This window comes from Oncorhynchus kisutch, linkage group LG15, assembly GCF_002021735.2.
Source record: "Oncorhynchus kisutch isolate 150728-3 linkage group LG15, Okis_V2, whole genome shotgun sequence".
NCBI lineage: Eukaryota > Metazoa > Chordata > Actinopteri > Salmoniformes > Salmonidae > Oncorhynchus > Oncorhynchus kisutch.
The window spans coordinates 64,538,553-64,557,254 of record NC_034188.2 but is presented as its reverse complement, the minus strand read 5'-3'; the positions used below and the strand labels follow the sequence as shown (position 1 = coordinate 64,557,254).

Sequence of the window (18,702 nt, the reverse complement as noted above, 5' to 3'; positions counted from 1 at the left end):
AACGGAAAACAACTACCCACAACCCATAGTGGGAAGTATGGTTCTCAATCAGAGATAACGATTGACAGCTGCCTCTGATTGGGAACCATACCAGGACAAACACCTAGAAATATAACACACAGAACCAAAACATAGAATGCCCACCCCAACTCACGCCCTGACCAAACTAAAATAGAGACATAAAAAAGGAACTAAGGTCAGTGTCATTTATGGATTTTTTTAAGGTACTGTTTTCTGTTTATTCAACCCGCCCGCCACTCACCCGCCCTTCATCCACACAATATTTAATGACCCTAAACCCACCAGTGGTGACCGCAGGTTATGAGACAACCCGTACATCACTATTCTGTTGACAGTCTTTTGTATTCTGCAGTACTAATGAGAAACAGAGTAAAAGAAGTAACACAAAGCTCTCATAACACTTGTTTAATTTGGATCCTCACTATCTTTGTGTGCTGGTCAGAGGCAGGGAGAGTAAGAGGGAGAGGCAGAGTAATGCCTTTTATGCTCTCAGGAATACTGATGGAGACTTACTCAGAGTGTAGAGAATATCAAAGCAATGACACTCAAACCCCAAACCACATGAAAAGCTGATGAGGTGTGCTTGTAATTGTGGTATCATTAGAGAAACCCTCTGAAAGCGAGAGGCAGATGATTAACATTACCATCAACACGAACATGAGATGGTGCTGTTGTTTAATTACATGCACATATTCACCCCAATGGGATAATTAGGTACATTAAGAACTGCTAGAACACAGGTGAGTGAGTAGGTAGGTAAGAGCCATGACAGAATGTTAAATCATTTCTTACTGAACCAACCTCCTACTGGGAAGGATGTGAGTGTGACATCATCACCCCAACATTAGTAGATTTAATTGTTTATCTACCCAGCGAATCATAAACTTAAAATTAAGGTGCATTTTCACTTACTCCATTGACCTCAATGTATGACTAAGCTCAAATTTGACTTGAGGAAATTCACTTAGCTTTCAGATAACAGAAAAACAGGACTCAGAAATGGCACTGGTCTTAAGAACTCTTCTGCTGCGGCACCAGATGCAGAAACGCTGAAGACCTCTAAAGTCTGAAGTGTCTGATAATACCTTGTGCCTTCTTCAGCATGCGTCTTAGAGTGACTGAGCTGAGGAGCCTTAATTATTATATTTTTATTATATTTTTTATTTCACCTTTATTTAACCAGGTAGGCCAGTTGAGAACAAGTTCTCATTTACAAGTTCTCAATAACACAATAGAAAAAAAATCAATGTTCAGTGTGTGCAAATGTAGAAGAGTAGGGAGGTAAGGCAATAAATAGGCCATAGAGGAAAAATAATTACAATTTAGCATTAACACTGGAGTGATAGATGTGCAGATGATGATGTGCAGGTCGAGATACTGGGGTGCAAAAGAGCAAGAAGATGAATAACAATATGGGGATGGGAGTTGGGTGTGCTATTTACAGATTGGCTGTGTACAGGTACAGTGATCGGTAAGCTGCTCTGACAGCTGATGCTTAAAGTCAGAGAGGGAGATATAAGTCTCCAGCTTCAGTGACTTTTGCAATTTGTTCCAGCATTGGCAGCAGAGAACTGGAAAGAAAGTTGGCCAAAGTAGGTGTTGGCTTTCGGGATGACCAGTGAAATATACCTGCTGGAGCGCATGCTATGGTAACCAGTGAGCTGAGATAAGGCGAGGCTTTACCTAGCAAAGACTTATAGATGACCTGGAGCCAGTGGGTTTGGCGATGAATATGTAGCGAGGGCCAGCCAACGAGAGCATACAGGACGCAGTGGTGGGTAGTATATGGGGCTTTGGTGACAAAACAGACGGCACTGTGATAGACTACATCCAGTTTGCAGAGTAGAGTGTTGGAGGCTATTTTGTAAATTGCCAAAGTCAAGGATCGGTAGGATAGTCAGTTTTACAAGGGTATGTTTGGCAGCATGAGTGAAGGAGGATTTGTTGCGAAATAGGAAGCCGATTCTAGATTTAATTTTGGATTGGAGATGCTTAATGTTAGTCTGGAAGGAGAGTTTACAGTCTCACCAGACACCTAGGTATTTGTAGTTGTCCACATATTCTAAGTCAGACCCGTCCAGAGTAGTGATGCTAGTCGGGTGGGTGAGTGCAGGTAGCAATCGGTTGAAGAGCATGCATTTAGTTTTACTAGCATTTAAAAGCAGTTGGAGGCTATGGAAGGAGTGTTGTATGGCATTGAAGCTCGTTTGGAGGTTTGTTAACACAGTGTCCAAAGAAGTATACAGAATGGTGTCGTCTGCGTAGAGATGGATCGGAGAATCACCAGCAGCAAGAGCGACATCATTGATGTATACAGAGAAAAGAGTTGGCCCGATAATTGAACCCTGTGGCACCCCCATAGAGACTGCTAGAGGTCCGGACAACAGGCTCTCCGATTTGACACACTGAACTCTATCTGAGAAGTAGTTGGTGAACCAGGTAAGGCAGTCATTTGAGAAACCAAGGCTATTGAGTCTGTCGATAAGAATGCGGAGATTGGCCAGGTCGATGAATACGGCTGCACAGTACTGTCTTTTATCGATGGCGGTTATGATGATCGTTTAGGGACTTGAGCGTGGCTGAGGTGCACCCATGACCAAATCGGAAACCAGGCTGCATAGTGGAGAAGGTACGATGGGATTCGAAATGGTCGGTGTTCTGTTTGTTAACTTGGCTTTCGAAGATTTCAGAAAGGCAGGGCAAGATGGAAATAGGTCTTTAACAGTTTGGGTCTAGAGTGTCTCCCCCTTTTTTAATTTATTTATTTATTTCACCTTTATTTAACCAGGTAGGCAAGTTGAGAACAAGTTCTCATTTACAATTGCGACCTGGCCAAGATAAAGCAAAGCAGTTCGACACATACAACGACACAGAGTTACACATGGAGTAAAACAAATATACAGTCAATAATACAGTATAAACAAGTCTATATACGATGTGAGCAAATGAGGTGAGATGAGGGAGGTAAAGGCAAAAAAAAGGCCATGGTGGCTAAGTAAATACAATATAGCAAGTAAAACACTGGAATGGTAGATTTGCAATGGAAGAATGTGCAAAGTAGAAATAAAAATAATGGGGTGCAAAGGAGCAAAATAAATAAATAAATTAAATACAGTAGGGAAAGAGGTAGTTGTTTGGGCTAAATTATAGGTGGGCTATGTACAGGTGAAGAGGAGGATGACCGCGGCAGCTCTCAAATCTTTGGGGATCTCCGACGACACAAAAGAGAGGTTGAACAGGCTAGTAAAAGGGGTTGCAACAATTTTGGAGCATAATTTTAGAAAGAGAAGGTCCAGATTGTCTAGCCCAGCTGATCTGTAGGGATACGGATTTGGGTGAAGGAGAAGCGGGGGGGGGGGGAGGGGTAGCCAGGTCGAATGCATGGCCAGCCGTAGAAAAATGCTTGTTGAAATGATCGATTGTAAGAGATTTATTGATGGTGACAGTGTTTCCTAGCCTCAGTGCAGTGGGAAGCTGGGAGGAGGTGTTCTTATTCTCCATGGACTTTACAGTGTCCCAAAACTTTTTGGAATTAGTGCTACAGGATGCAAATTTATTTTTGAAAAAGCTAGCCTTAGCTTTCCTAACTGACTGTGACACACACGCACGAACACAAACAGCCTGGTGTCTCTCAGTGAGACTGAGCTGAGGAGCCCTGCACCTGCTTGGTAACACACATAGCCCCTGATAGAGAAAGACCCTGACACAAGATGCCACAGAGAATAAAAAACAGCACTGTCCTCATCCTCCATCCTCCCCTCTGAGGCATAAGAGATTTGCCAGAAATTTTCGTAAGGTTTACTCTCCTCATCGCCCAGCTAATGCTTTCAGTGTTGCAGAATTGTTGTGTGTCTGGCCCGTCATCCTGATTCATGTATGGGACAAGTTGGCTATTCAAATCTATTCAGATTTCACCTCGGATGTGTTCTGCCAAGAGGCACAGTCATAACGCTGTGATGTGAAAGCTTTGCCGGTCTTGTTTGATGATGGCCCTTATAACACTTTATTACTTTGTTCTTGTTCATCATAGCCACTTTCTGGTTTTCATTCCATCAATCAATCAAATACAAGTATTTATATAAAGCTATTTTTAGATCAACAAAGTGCTTTACAGATGTAGTAAATGTCCACTGGGCACAAACTGTTTGAATCAATGTTGTTTCCACGTAATTTCAACGACAAAAAATAAATGTGATTATGTTGAATCAACATAGAAAACTGATGGGATTTGCTAAAAGTCAACAACGTAAAGGATGTCAACAATGTAAAGGAATTTCCGAAATGTTCGTATTTTTTTCACCCAACTTTTATCCTAAAGCCAAAAACATGTTTCAAATGTTTGTTGATTTCATGTTGAATTCATATTAGTTGACAACTCAATCAAATATAAATCAAAACTACATTTCAGGTTGTTTTTTGATGCAGTCTTACCTTAGCCTGGGTATCAGTCTCTTTAGCTAATCCACTCCCTGTACCCCATGTGCCAAAGAGACTGGCCTTTCTGCCATTTTCAAATATGAATGTTCTATCATTAATGAGCTCAAGGAGAGCAGAAGATTTGATCCTGTTTCGATCCCCCTCACAGCTATCCTCCAATCACAACGATTATGCAAATATTGGAACTCTATCACTTTTTATTCTCTCCACAGAACAACTTGTTATCCGGTTGTTAAGCAACCCTTTTTTTTCTTTGATTGTCCAGATGGAACCAGTCAGTCAAATGTTGCTAGCTCACATCTAAATTCTCAAACTAAATAAATACTGCAATTACAACCACAAAACGTCTTAGTTTTATTTTAAGCCTCAAAATACAAAAACTTTCCTAGCTAATAGCTAAATGTTCGTTTTTGACTTTGTTACTAATTCTATTTGAGGCTCCACATTTTCATGCCATGGAAAATATTTCCAACAAACAATGAGCAACTCCGTGGTAAATCCAGCGCATATTGAAAGAGCCTCTTTGGCAATGACAAGGAGTGGCAAGGAGTGGAATGTTAGCTAAAGAGACTGGTACTCAGACTAGTCTTAACTACAGGACATGCTGGTTCAGCATTCTTCTCTCTAACTCTTTCTCTCCACCTACTTAATTGAAGGATTCTTGGCTGAAAACACAGTGTTGCAAGTTCAAATCCCAAAGAGTACCTCTGTTTTTACACCTCCCAACAAGCCCCTTAACGTAAATTGCTATGTAGTCTAAGTAAATATAGATTAAGTTAATTAAATTAACAATTCAAGTTACTGAGAAGCAAAGAAAATAGAAAAGTCTGTTTTTTGCTCGACTTGAATGCAGAGACGTTAAAGTAAAAAATATATAAAAATGATTATGTCAAACTCATTCAGAGAGCAGGGAGCTCAGGTGAATGAATAGTCAGCTCTCAATTCAGAAATAAATACTACAAAATACTACACACAAAAGGTTTCTGACTCAGAGAGACAAGCTACTGTACGTAAATAAGAACCAGTAAACAGGAAATGGGCAGGAGAACCATTGAGCAACAAAAACAGGTGTCACACACTTTTATGCAAGTTAATGCAGGAAGCCGGACATAAAAATGTAAAACTGTAGGCTACAATACATCGACCATGAAGAATGAGGAGGGATTATTAGGATGGAATCACATTAAGATACTTTTTTCTGAAGAGCAAAGATATATACGGTATATCCTCACAAATAAAATTAGATTAGCAAGATTATCAACCAAGCGCCTCTGGATATTCATTTATCAAACAGTGATAAATGTGAGCATGAATGTGAGGGAACCAATTCCTCCAGAGACATCAAACCAACTCTAGCCCCCCTCTTTGGAGGACAGCTGTAGACACAATTTTGAAAGTAGTAGCTAGAAATCATCTGAGCAACTCCAGTTGGACCGCAGAGTGAAGGAAAAGCAGCCAACAAGTGCTCAGCATATGTGGAATTCCCTGATTTCCCCCTTTATTTGTTGTTGAAATATAACACTTTTCAGACAACCACACGCTCTGATCTCCATCCTCTCTTCTCATATCAGCAAGCCAAGGTCAGAGCAGCTCATCTCAGTCAAACAGGTTTGGCACGGAGACCACAGTGTCTGCACCTGCAGCACCAGAGAACATGTCCTCACAATGTAAACCAAGAGCTCCTGCTCACCAGAGACAAACCGGGTCACAGCCATGATAGCATCAGAGAGAGAAACCTGCCAAGTGTGCTCCACATAGCCAAATGTCCCTCTCTTTTTCTCTCTTTTTCTTTCTCTCTCTCCCCCTAGAGTGTTGTTCTCATAGGGGTGCTGTGATTTTCTTGTCATGATGGCCGAATTATTTATTTTTATTTTTATATATTGATCGGCAAATACAGGACTAGTAAAGGCCCAGCGCACTACTTTTGTGAAAATGCATTTTTTCAAAATATATACAGTACCAGTCAAAAGTTTGGACACACCTACTCATTTAATTTTTTTTAAATTTTTAAATTTTTACTATTTTCTACATTGTAGAATAATAATGAAGATATCAAACTATGAAATAACACGTAAATTATGTAGCAACCTAAAAAGTGTTAAACAAATCAAAATATATTTTAGATTTTTTAAAGAAGCCACCTTTGCCTTGATGACAGCTTTGCACATGCTTAGCATTCTCTCAACCAGCTTCACCTGGAATGCTTTTCCAACAGTCTTGAAGTAGTTTCCACATATGCTGAGCACTTGTTGGCTGCTTTTCCTTCACTCTGCGGTCCAACTCATCCCAAACCATCTCAATTGGGTTGAGGTCGGGTGATTGTGGAGGCCAGGTCATCTGATGCAGTACTCCATCACTCTCCTTCTTGGTCAAATAGCCCTTACACAGCCTGGAGGTGTGTTCTGGGTCCTTGTCCTCTTGAAAAACAAATGATAGTCCCATTAAGCGCAATCCAGATGGGATAGCGTATCGCTACAGAATGATGTAGCCATGCTGGTTAAGTGTGCCTTGATTTCTAAATTAAATCGCTGACAGTGTCACCAGCAAAGCACCCCCACACCATCACACCTCCTCCTCCATGCTCCATGGTGGGAACCACACATGTGGAGATCATCCGTTCACCTACTCTGCGTGTCACAAAGACACAGCGGTTGGAATCAGAAATCTCAAATTAGGACTCATCAGACAAAAGGACAGATTTCCACCAGTCTAATGTCCATTGCTTGTGTTTCTTGGCCCAAAGAAGTCTCTTCTTATTATTGGTATCCTTTAGTAGTGGTATCTTTGCAGCAATTCGACCATGAAGGCCTGTATCACGCAGTCTCCTATGAACAGTTGATGTTGAGATGTGTCTGTTACTTGAACTTGATTTGGGATGCAATCTGAGGTGCAGTTAACTCTAATGAACTTATCCTCTGCAGCAGAGGTAACTCTGGGTCTTCCTTTCCTGTGGCGGTCCTCATGAGAGCCAGTTTCATCATAGTGCATGATGGTTTTTGCGACTGCACTTGAAGAAACTTTCAAAGTTCTTGACATTTTCCGGATTGACAGACCTTCATGTCTTGAAAATAATGATGGACTATCATTTCTCTTTGCTTCTTTGAGCTGATCTTGCCATAATATGGACTTGGTCTTTTCCCAAATAGGGATATCTTCTGTATACCACCTCTACCTTGTCACAACACAACACATTGGCTCAAATGCATTAAGAAGGAAATCAATTCCACAAACTTCACTTTTAACAAGGGACACCTGTTAATTGAAATGCATTCTAGATGACTACCTCATCAAATCAATGCAAATAGTCTGCGTAGCCATTTGATAAGATGTTCAGGAGTCTTATGGCTTGGGGGTAGAAGCTGTTTTGAAACCTCTTGGACCTGGACTTGGTGCTCTGGTACTGCTTGCCGAGGGGTAGCAGAGAGAACAGTCTATGACTAGGGTGGCTGGAGTCTTTGACAATTATTAGGGCCTCCCTCTGACACCGCCTGGTATAGAGGTCCTGGATGGCAGGAAGCTTGACCTCAGTGATGTACTGGGCCTCAGTGATGTACTGGGCCATACACACTACCCTCTGTAGTGCCTTGCAGTCGGAGGCCAAGCAGTTGCCATTCCAGGCAGTGATGCAACCAGTGGTGCAGCTGTAGAACCTTTTGAGAATCTGAGGACCCATGCCAAATCTTTTCATTCTCCTGAAGGGGAATGGGTTTTGTTGTATCCTCTTCACGACTGTCTTGGTGTGCTTGGACCATGTTAGTTTGTTGGGGATGTGGACACCAAGGAACTTGAAGCTCTCAACCTGCTCCACTACAGCCCCGTTGATGAGAATGGGGGCATGCGCAGTCCTCTTTTTCCTGTTGTCTACAATCATCTCTTTTGTCTTGATCACGTTGAGGGATCTCTGACCTCCTCCCTATAGACTGTCTCATCGTTGTCGGTGATCAGGCCTACCACTGTTGTGTCATCAGCAAACTTAATGATGGTGTTGGAGTTGTTTCTGGCTGTGCAGTAATGAGTGAACAGGGAGTAAAGGAGGGGACTCAGCATGTACCCATGAGGGGGTCCTGTGTTGAGGATCAGCGTGTGCAATAGAGATTGCATCATCTGCGGATATGTTAGGGCGGTATGCAAATTAGAGTATTTCTGAGTTAATGGTGTTGATGTGAGCCATGACTAACCTTTCAAAGCACTTCATGGCTACAGACATGAGTGCTATGGGTCGGTAGTCATTTAAGCAGGTCTTCTTGGTGTTCTTGGGTACAGGGTATATGGTGGTCTGCTTAGAACATGTTGGTATTACAGACTCGGACAGGTGGTCTAGAGTTATTTTCCCTCTTGTTGCACATTTAACATGCTGATAGAAATTAGGTAAGACAAATTTAAGTTTCCCTGCATTAAAGTCCCCGGCCACTAAGCAAGCTGCCTCTGGGTGAGCGCTTTCCTGTTTGCTTATGGCGGAATACAGCTCATTGAGAGCGGTCTTATTGCCAGCATCATTCTGTGGTAGTTTGTAGACAGCTATGAAAAATACAGATGAAAACTCTCTAGGTAGATAGGCGAGCAAAACCTTGAGACTTCTTTAGATATTGTGCACCAGTTGTTATTTACAAAAATCACCAGACGCCACTGTTCTATCCTGCCGATACAGTGTGAAACTTGCCAGCTGTATGTTGATAATGTCGTCGTTCAGCCACGACTCCGTGAAGCATAAGATATTACAGTTTTGAATGTCCCGTTGGTAAAATAATCTTAACCGTAGGTCATCAATTTTATTTGCCACTGATTGCACATTAGCAAGAAGAACGGGTGCCAGTGGGAGCTTACTTGCTCGCCTATGGATTCTCAGAAGGCAGCCCGATCTGCGGCCCCTTTTACGGGGATCTGGGCCTGTTCCAGTGAAACTAGTATATCCTTCTCATTGGACTCGTTAAAGGAAAAAGTTAATCTTCCGCGTAGGTCAGAGATGTTATTTTCCTCATTAAACTGGTTGAAGGCAAAGGGTGGCTACTTTGAAGAATCTCTAATATATATATTTTTTTTATTTGTTTAACACTTTTTTGGTTACTACATGATTCCGTATGTGTTATTTCATAGTTTTGATGTCTTCACTATTATTCTACAATGTAGAAAATAGTAAAAATAAAGAAAAACTGTGTATTTATTTTGTATAATATATAGATTTTTCAGGGGCTGCTGCAGCACCCTCATTACCCTTACTTCCCGTGGTTATGGTTGTTCTCTCTCTCTCCCTTACACTCTCTAACTCTTTCATTCATTCGCTTTCACCCCCCACTTCTTTCCCTCACTCGAATCTTCTCACCTTGTCCCTTCCACTCACTCTGTTACTTCTTTCACACACACACACACACACACACACACACACACACACACACACACACACACACACACACACACACACACACACACACACACACACACACACACACACACACACACACACACACACACACACACACACACACACACACACACACACACACTATAATTGTGTTCCCCTCTATTACACAGTCATGCCATCTTAGTCATCCGCTCACTACTCTGACTCCCTCGCTAGCTATCATCCTCTCCCCCCTCCATTATGGTTCAGTGCAGGAACATCTGGCCAAATGGCACATAGATTATGTCCTGCCAGCATCTCCAAGGCAGGAGGCACTGCCACCAGACAAGTCCATCAGGAACTGACACACTACACTCTTTGCTGCCTCTACACTGATCGTCATTGTGCAAATCATGATGAATAAATGTATTTGATTTCACTGCCAGCTATTGCACAACTTGGCCATGGCTGCAGATATTGCAGGCCACTGCTTGGTAAAGGAAAGGTGAGAGAAGATAGAGGTGAAAAGAGAGAAGTCCTTACCTGCCAGAAAATGCTGTCTATCGTGCTCCCAAGGAAGCCCTCCCTGGTTTCAGACGACAGGAGCTTGGGTCCTAGGATCGTCATGAACTCATCGAAGTCCACCTGCCCGTCTCCTAAGAAACACAGTCAGACACATGTCTTACTCACAAAAAAGTTTTATTTCAAATCAGTAAAAAGGACAATAACTGTATTTTATACCAAGTCTTCATTTGAAAACTTCATTTGAGTATGTGTTCCTTCCCTTCAATACCTATTTTTCCTTCATCTTCCTAATTTCCCTGCAGAAGAGGTTGTGTGCTGCCCATGCAGGGCGACTCAATCTGCCCCTTCACTCCTCCTCTCCTCCCTCTCCCCTGATGGGGGTGAACTCCTTAGTCACGCTGGCACTGTCACGTTTGATGCCATCGATTGTCCCTCTCTGTGCCCATGCATATGCAGAGTTGGATCCTGCCTCATCACTGGGGACAGTCAGGCAGTGCAGCCAGTGCAGTCAGGGCCCTGAACTATCATGATGGATGGATGAATGGCTGGATGGATGGATGGATGTGATTTAAACCAAGAACACTTCCTAACAAAAGCAGCCGATGCCAGGCATCATGTATTATGAGCATAACACCCCTATATAAAGCAACGGGAGCGATTGCAATACTGAGATCTCCAACAAAGACCACAAGCTCCTAAGCAATCCACCAAGGGCATTCTGCTGAGCTGGATAACAATCTGAGGGATCGTTCTGACAGTGGAACAGATTAGCAGATCAACTCAATGAGTCCATCCATATCTTATAGAGATCAGCTGGACTATTGCAGCTGCTGCTCAAAGAGAAAAAAATCAATGGCCATCCGTGAATGTGTCACGTGTCTCTAATTCACCTTGCTGCTAGCTTGGCAAAGACACAATAAACACCCTCAAATCCCATTCATCTGGTAATGTACCTGGCTATGGACACCTCCTCCATTTGATCACCATGATCTTTTGTGTTGCGTCTATAGACAAGAAAATGAAACGAGATTGAGGCAAATTGCTTTGAATAGAACACAAATTGATGTTTTGAAAACATCTCTCACTGTAATGACAGAGATGTAATCGCAACAACAATCCAGCCAACCCTTCTTATCTTGGCCAGGGTGTCCTCATTCAGTCACAGCAAGTAAAATCAACTGACAATTTCAAAGGCATCGCAGATGACAAATGGTCCTCCAGTCCTCCCCCTCTACCATACCAACAGGAACTCATACATTGATTGCTGTCACACCTCAGAGTGTACAAGCAATATCTATTACAAATATGACAGATAGGTCCTCCTAGATGTTCTAACTTGTCAAAGCAGGAGATGAAAGCGGTATATCAAGCAAACCTTCAATTTGACAGCAGGTATACTTTAATAGTAGGGGAGGATAAATCGTTTCACTAATCATTCTTATCTGGAGTGGAGAGCAGTCCACAATCTTGAGCATTCAGGTATGACTTTCCGATCTTCCTGAGATCAGTCCACTACAGTTTTTCTAGCAATTCTGCCTCAAAAAACAAAAAACAAAACAAAACAACAAACATTTGAGTGGAGATTACAAGCTAAAAAAGAGACAATTGGGTGAAAAACGTTTTGAATATTTCTCCAATTATCTAGTGTTTTGACACATCTAATAATTCCACAGAAGGTTTATTTCCAAAACACTTTATCCAACAATTTTTCACATTTTTTCCATCAAAAATGATTGCTTATGGTAACTTCATGTGTACCCATGTGTTATTGTTTTCAGTAATTGGAATTGCAGTAGGCATGAACATATTGTTGCTTCAGGTTTAATTGAAGAGTTTGACAGAGATTTTAGATGTGTATGAAAATGTATTGTTAGCAAAACGCTAGCCTATTTTCATTGTTTAGCTGGAATGGAATGTTTGTATCCTGTATATTTTACTGTGATATGTGGTTGTCTCACCTAGCTATCTTAAGATGAATGCACTAATACTGTAAATTGCTCTGAATAAGAGCACCTGCTAAATGATTAAAATGTCACATGTACAGTTGAAGTCGGAAGTTTACATACACTTAGGTTGGAGTCATTAAAACTAGTTTTTTAACCCACTCCACAAATGTATTGTTAACAAACTATAGTTTTGGCAAGTCTGTTAGGACATATACTTTGTGCATGACACAAGTCATTTTTTCAACAATCGTTTACAGACAGATTATTTCACCTATAATTCACTGTATCACAATTCCAGTGGGTCAGAAGTTTACATACACTAAGTTGACTGTGCATTTAAACAGCTTGGAGAATTCCAGAAATTGATGTCATGGCTTTAAAAGCTTCTGATAGGCTAATTGACATAATTTGAGTCAATTGAAGGTGTACCTGTGGATGTATTTCAAGGCCTACCTTCAAACTCAGGGCCTCTTTGCTTGACATCATGGGAAAATCTAAAGAAATCAGCCAAGACCTCAGAAAAAAATGGTAGACCTCCACAAGTCTGGTTCATCCTTGGGAGCAATTTCCAAACGCTTGAAGGTACCACATTCATCTGTACAAACAATAGTACGCATGTATAAACACCATGGGACCACGCAGCCGTCATACCGCTCAGGAAGGAGATACGTTCTGTCTCCTAGAGATGAACGTACTTTGGTGTGAAAAGTGCAAATCAATCCCAGAACAACAGCAAAGGACCTTGTGAAGATGCTGGAGGAAACAAGTACAAAAGTATCTATATCCACAGTTAAACGAGTCCTATAAAGACATAACCTGAAAGGCCGCTCAGCAAGATAGAAGCTTCTGCTCCAAAGCCGCCATAAAAAGCCAGACTACGGTTTGCAACTGCACATGGGGACAAAGATCGTACTCTTTGGAGAAACGTCCTCTGGTCTGATGAAACAAAAATAGAACTGTTTGGCCATAATGACCATCGTTATGTTTGGAGGGAAAAAGGGGAGGCTTGCAATTTTTATTTTATTTTTTTATTTCACCTTTATTTAACCAGGTAGGCTAGTTGAGAACAAGTTCTCATTTGCAACTGCGACCTGGCCAAGATAAAGCATAGCAGTGTGAGCAGACAACAAAGAGTTACACATGGAGTAAACAATTAACAAGTCAATAACACAGTAGAAAACAAAGGGGGAGTCTATATACAATGTGTGCAAAAGGCATGAGGAGGTAGGCAAATAATTACAATTTTGCAGATTAACACTGGAGTGATGAATGATCAGATGGTCATGTACAGGTAGAGATATTGGTGTGCAAAAGAGCAGAAAAGTAAATAAATAAAAACAGTATGGGGATGAGGTAGGTGAAAAAGGGTGGGCTATTTACCAATAGACTATGTACAGCTGCAGCGATCGGTTAGCTGCTCAGATAGCTGATGTTTGAAGTTGGTGAGGGAGATAAAAGTCTCCAACTTCAGCGATTTTTGCAATTCATTCCAGTCACAGGCAGCAGAGTACTGGAACGAAAGGCGGCCAAATGAGGTGTTGGCTTTAGGGATGATCAGTGAGATACACCTGCTGTGACCAGTGAGCTGAGATAAGGCGGAGCTTTACCTAGCATGGACTTGTAGATGACCTGGAGCCAGTGGGTCTGGCGACGAATATGTAGCGAGGGCCAGCCGACTAGAGCATACAAGTCGCAGTGGTGGGTGGTATAAGGTGCTTTAGTGACAAAACGGATGGCACTGTGATAGACTGCATCCAGTTTGCTGAGTAGAGTGTTGGAAGCCATTTTGTAGATGACATCGCCGAAGTCGAGGATCGGTAGGATAGTCAGTTTTACTAGGGTAAGCTTGGCGGCGTGAGTGAAGGAGGCTTTGTTGCGGAATAGAAAGCCGACTCTTGATTTGATTTTCGATTGGAGATGTTTGATATGAACACCATCCCAACCGTGAAGCACAGAGGTGGCAGCGTCATGTTGTGGGGATACATTGCTGCAGGAGGTGCACTTCACAAAATAGATGGCATCATGAGGTAGGAAAATTATATGGATGTATTGAAGCAACATCTCAAAACATCAGTCAGGAAGTTAAAGCTTGGTCGCAAATGGGTCTTCCAAATGGACAATGATCTCAAGCACACTTCCAAAGTTGTGGTAAAATGGCTTAAGGACAACAAAGTCAAGGTATTGGAGTGGCCATGACAAAGCCCTGTCCTTAATCCTAAAGAACATTTCTGGGCAGAACTGGAAAAGCGTGTGCAAGCAAAGAAGCCTACGAACCTGACTCAGTTACACCATCTCTGTCAGAAGAAATGTGCCAAAATTCACCCAACTTGTAATCACGTGTGTTGTGTGTGTTTGTTTGTGTCTGTACGCATGTGTTTGTTAGCGTAAATATGTGCAACACAGTTCATTAAGATGAAAGGGAGCAAGGGACCACAGCCAACATTTTACACATATACAGTTTAGAGACAGATATTGCTACAATGGGACTATGGGATGTGTTAAGTGCTCTTCCGATGTGTGTTTGGATAGTAGGATCCTTCATGCTTATTTAAAGTGTAAAGTGGAGGTTGTGATATGAAAGTATGGTGCGAATGAGTGCACATTACTGTGTGCATGTCATGTACTGTATGTACATGCAAATGTGTGTGCATAATGGTGAATGAGCACTCATGTCAATGTATTTATTATGTTTGTGATTATGTAGTGTCTGTGCCTTCGGAAAGTATTCATTACCCTTGACTTTTTCCACATTTTGTTAGGTTACTGATTTATTCTAAAATTGATTAAATCTTTTTTCCCCCCCTCATCAATCTACACACAATACCCCGCAATGACAAAGTAAAAACAGGTTTTTAGATATTTTTGTAAAAGTATTACAAATAAAAACTGAAATATCACATTTACATAAGTATTCAGTCCCTTCACTCAGTACTTTGTTGAAGCACCTTTGGCAGAGATTACAGCCTTGAGTCTTGGGTATGACACGACAAGCTTGGCACACCTGTATTTGGGGAGTTTGTCCCATTCTTCTCTGCAGATCCTCTCAAGCTCTGTCAGGTTGGATGGCGCCGGAGGAGATGGCTGCCGTGTTACAGGCTCCTAACCAATTGTGCTATTGTGTGTGTTTGTTTGCGTTATTTGAAATGTATTTTGTACATAATGTGTCTGCCACCGTCTCTTATGACCAAAAAGAGCTTCTGGGTATCAGGACAGCGATTACTCTTTACCATCAGCTGCTACTCGCTGTTTGTTTGTTACCTATGCATAGTCACTTTGCCCCCACCTACATGTACAGATTACCTCAACTAGCCTGTACCCCCGCACACTGACTCGGTACCGGTGCCCCCTGTTTATAGCCTCGTTATTCTATTTGTGTTACTTTTTATTATTACTTTTTATTTTAGTCTACTTGGTAAATATTTTCTTCTTCTTGAACTGCACTGTTGGTTAAGGGCTTGTAAGTAAGCATTTCACGGTAAAGTCTACACTTGTTGTATTCGGCGCCTGTGACAAATAAAGTTTGATTTGATTTTATCCAACGTCAAATCATTAGATAATAAAATGGAAGTGGCTGAACGACGACATGAATAAAATACAGCTGGCTGGGTTTTCAGTCCATCGGCAAGATAGAACAGCTTTGGCGGTCTGTGGGGTGGCAGTCTGAGTTTATTTGTAAATAACAGCTGGTGCACGAAATCTGATATTAAGGAAGTCTTGAGGTTTTGCTCGCTTCAGGTAGAGTATCTCATGATAAGCTGTAGACCACACTATTTACCAAGAGAGTTTTAATCTATATTTTTCGTAGCTGTCTATTTACCACCACTGGCACTAACACGGCACCCAACGAGCTGTATAAGGCCATAAGCAAACAAGAAAATCCTCATCCAGAGGCAACGCTCCTAGTGGCCGGGGACTTTAATGCAGGGAAACTTAAATCTGTTTTACCTCGTGTGCAACAAGAGGAAAAAAACTCTAGACCACCTTTACTCCACACACAGAGACGCATACAAACCTCTCCCTCGCCCTCCATTTGGCAAATCTGACCATAACTCTATCCTGATTCCTGCTTACAAGCCAAAAGTACCAGCGACTCGCTCAATAAGGAAGTGGTCAGATGACAAAGATGCTAAGCTAGAGGACTGTTTTACTACCACAGACTGGAATATGTTCTGGGATTCTTCAGATGGCATTGAATAGTACACCACATCAGTCACTGGCTTCATCAATAAGTGCATTGATGACATAGTCCGCACAGTGACCGTATGTACATACCCCAACCAGAAGCCATGGATTACAGGCAACATCCACATAATAAAGGGTCGAGGTGCCGCTTTCAAGGAGCGGGACTCTAACCTGGATGCTCACAAGAATTCTCGCCATGCCCTCCGATGAACTATCAAACAGGCAAAGCGTCAATACAGGACTAAGATTGAATCGTACTACACCGGCGCTGACGCTCGTTGGATTTGGCAGGGTTTGTAAACTATTACGGACTACAAAGGGAAGCACAGCTGCGAGCTGCTCAGTGAAACAAACGCTTCGAGGCAAGCAACACTGAAGCATGCATGAGAGCATCAGCTGTTCCAGACGACTGTGTGTTCATGCTCTCCATAGCCGATGTGAGTAAGACCTTTAAACAGGTCTACATTCACAAGGCCGCAGGGCCAGACAGATTACCAGAACGTGTACTCCGAGCATGCACTGACCAACTGGCAAGTGTCTTCACTGACATTTTCAACCTTATATTTGACCGAGACTGTAATACCAACATGTTTCCAGCAGACCTCCATGGTCCCTGTACCCAAGTACACTAAGGTAACCTACCTAAATAACTACTGACCAGTAGCACTCACATCTGTAGCCATGAAGTGCTTTGAAATGCTGGTCATGGATCACATCAACACCATTATCCCAAAAACCCTAGACCCACTCCAATTGGCATACCTCCCCAACAGATTCACAGATGATGCAATCTCTATTGCACTCCACACTGCCCTTTCCCACCTGGACAAAAGGAACACCTATGTGAGAATGCTATTCATTGACTATAGCTTGGACCCTGGAGCTAAACACCTACCTGCAACTGGATCCTGGACTTTCTGACGGACCGCCCCCAGGAAGTAAGGGTAGGCAAAAACACATCTGCCACACTGATCCTCAACACAGGAGCCCCTCAGGGGTGCGTGCTCAGTCCCCTCCTGTACTCCCTGTTCACATTTGCATGGCCAAGCATGACTCCAACACCATCATTAAGTTTGCCGGCGACACCTGATCACCAACAACGACGAGACAGCCTGTAGGGAGGAGCTCAGAGGCAGTGTGGTGCCAGGACAACAACCTCTCCCTCAACGTGATCAAGACAAAGGATATAAATATCATGGTCCAAACACACCAAGACAGTCGTGAAGAGGGGACAACAACGCCTATTCCCTCTCAGGAGACTGAAAAGATTTGGCATGGGTCCTCAGAACCTCAAAAAGTTCTACAGCTGCACCATCAAGAGCATTCTGACCGGTTGTATCACCGCCAGGTATGGCAACTGCTTGGCCTCCGACCGCAAGGCTCTAGAGATGGTAGTGTGTACGGCCCAGTACATCACTGGGGCCAAGTTTCCTGCCATCCAGGACCTTTATTGCCAAAGACTCCAGTAACACTAGTCATAGACTGTTCTCTCTGCTACCACACGGCAAGCAGTACCGGAGCGCGAAGTCAAGGTCCAAAAGGCTTCTTATCAGCTTCTTCCCCTAAACCATAAGACTCCTGAACAGCTAATAAAATGGCTACCCGGACTATTTGCATTGTCCCCCTACTCCATTTTTATGCTGCTTCTACTCTCTGTTTATTGTCCATGCATAGTCACTTTACCTCAACCTACATGTACATATTACCTCAATTACCTCAACTAACCTGTGCCCCTGCACATTGAATCTGTACCGGTACCCCCTGTACATAGCCTCGCTACTGTTAGATTCTTCTAAAAAACTGTTTTACTTCACGTTATTCTAATAAATACTTTCTTAACACTTATTTTTCTTTAAACTGCATTGTTGTTTAAGGGCTTGTAAATAATCATTTCACTGTAATGGTGAAACCTGTATTCGGCCGATGTGTATTCGGCCGATGTGACAAATACAATTTGATTTGATTTGAGAGTTGTTGAACTGCTATTTTCAGATCTCTCCAGAGATGTTCGATCGGGTTCAAGTCCGGGCTCTGGCTGGGCCACTCAAGGACAGTCAGAGACTTGTCCCAAAGCCACTCCTGCGTTTTATTGGCTGTGTGCTTATGGTCATTGTCCTGTTGGAAGGTCAACCTTCACCCCAGTTTGAGGTTTTGAGGGCTCTGGAGCAGGTTTTCATCAAGCATCTCTCTGTACTTTGCTCAGTTCATCTTTCCCTTGATCCTGAATAGTCTCCAAGTCCCTGCTGCTGAAAA

The 18,702-nt window shown here is 42.4% G+C and overlaps 1 protein-coding gene across 2 annotated transcripts in view; it reads right to left on the bottom strand.

Moving 5' to 3' along the window:
* Nucleotides 1–18,702, bottom strand: part of caln1 (calneuron 1) — a 103,214-nt gene that overhangs the window by 51,758 nt on the left and 32,754 nt on the right. For both annotated transcript variants that reach the window (XM_031790813.1, XM_020501873.2), the window contains exon 4: nucleotides 10,340–10,452. In XM_031790813.1, the coding sequence (XP_031646673.1) occupies nucleotides 10,340–10,452 (113 nt within the window). The remainder of the gene's footprint in view (nucleotides 1–10,339; nucleotides 10,453–18,702) is intronic.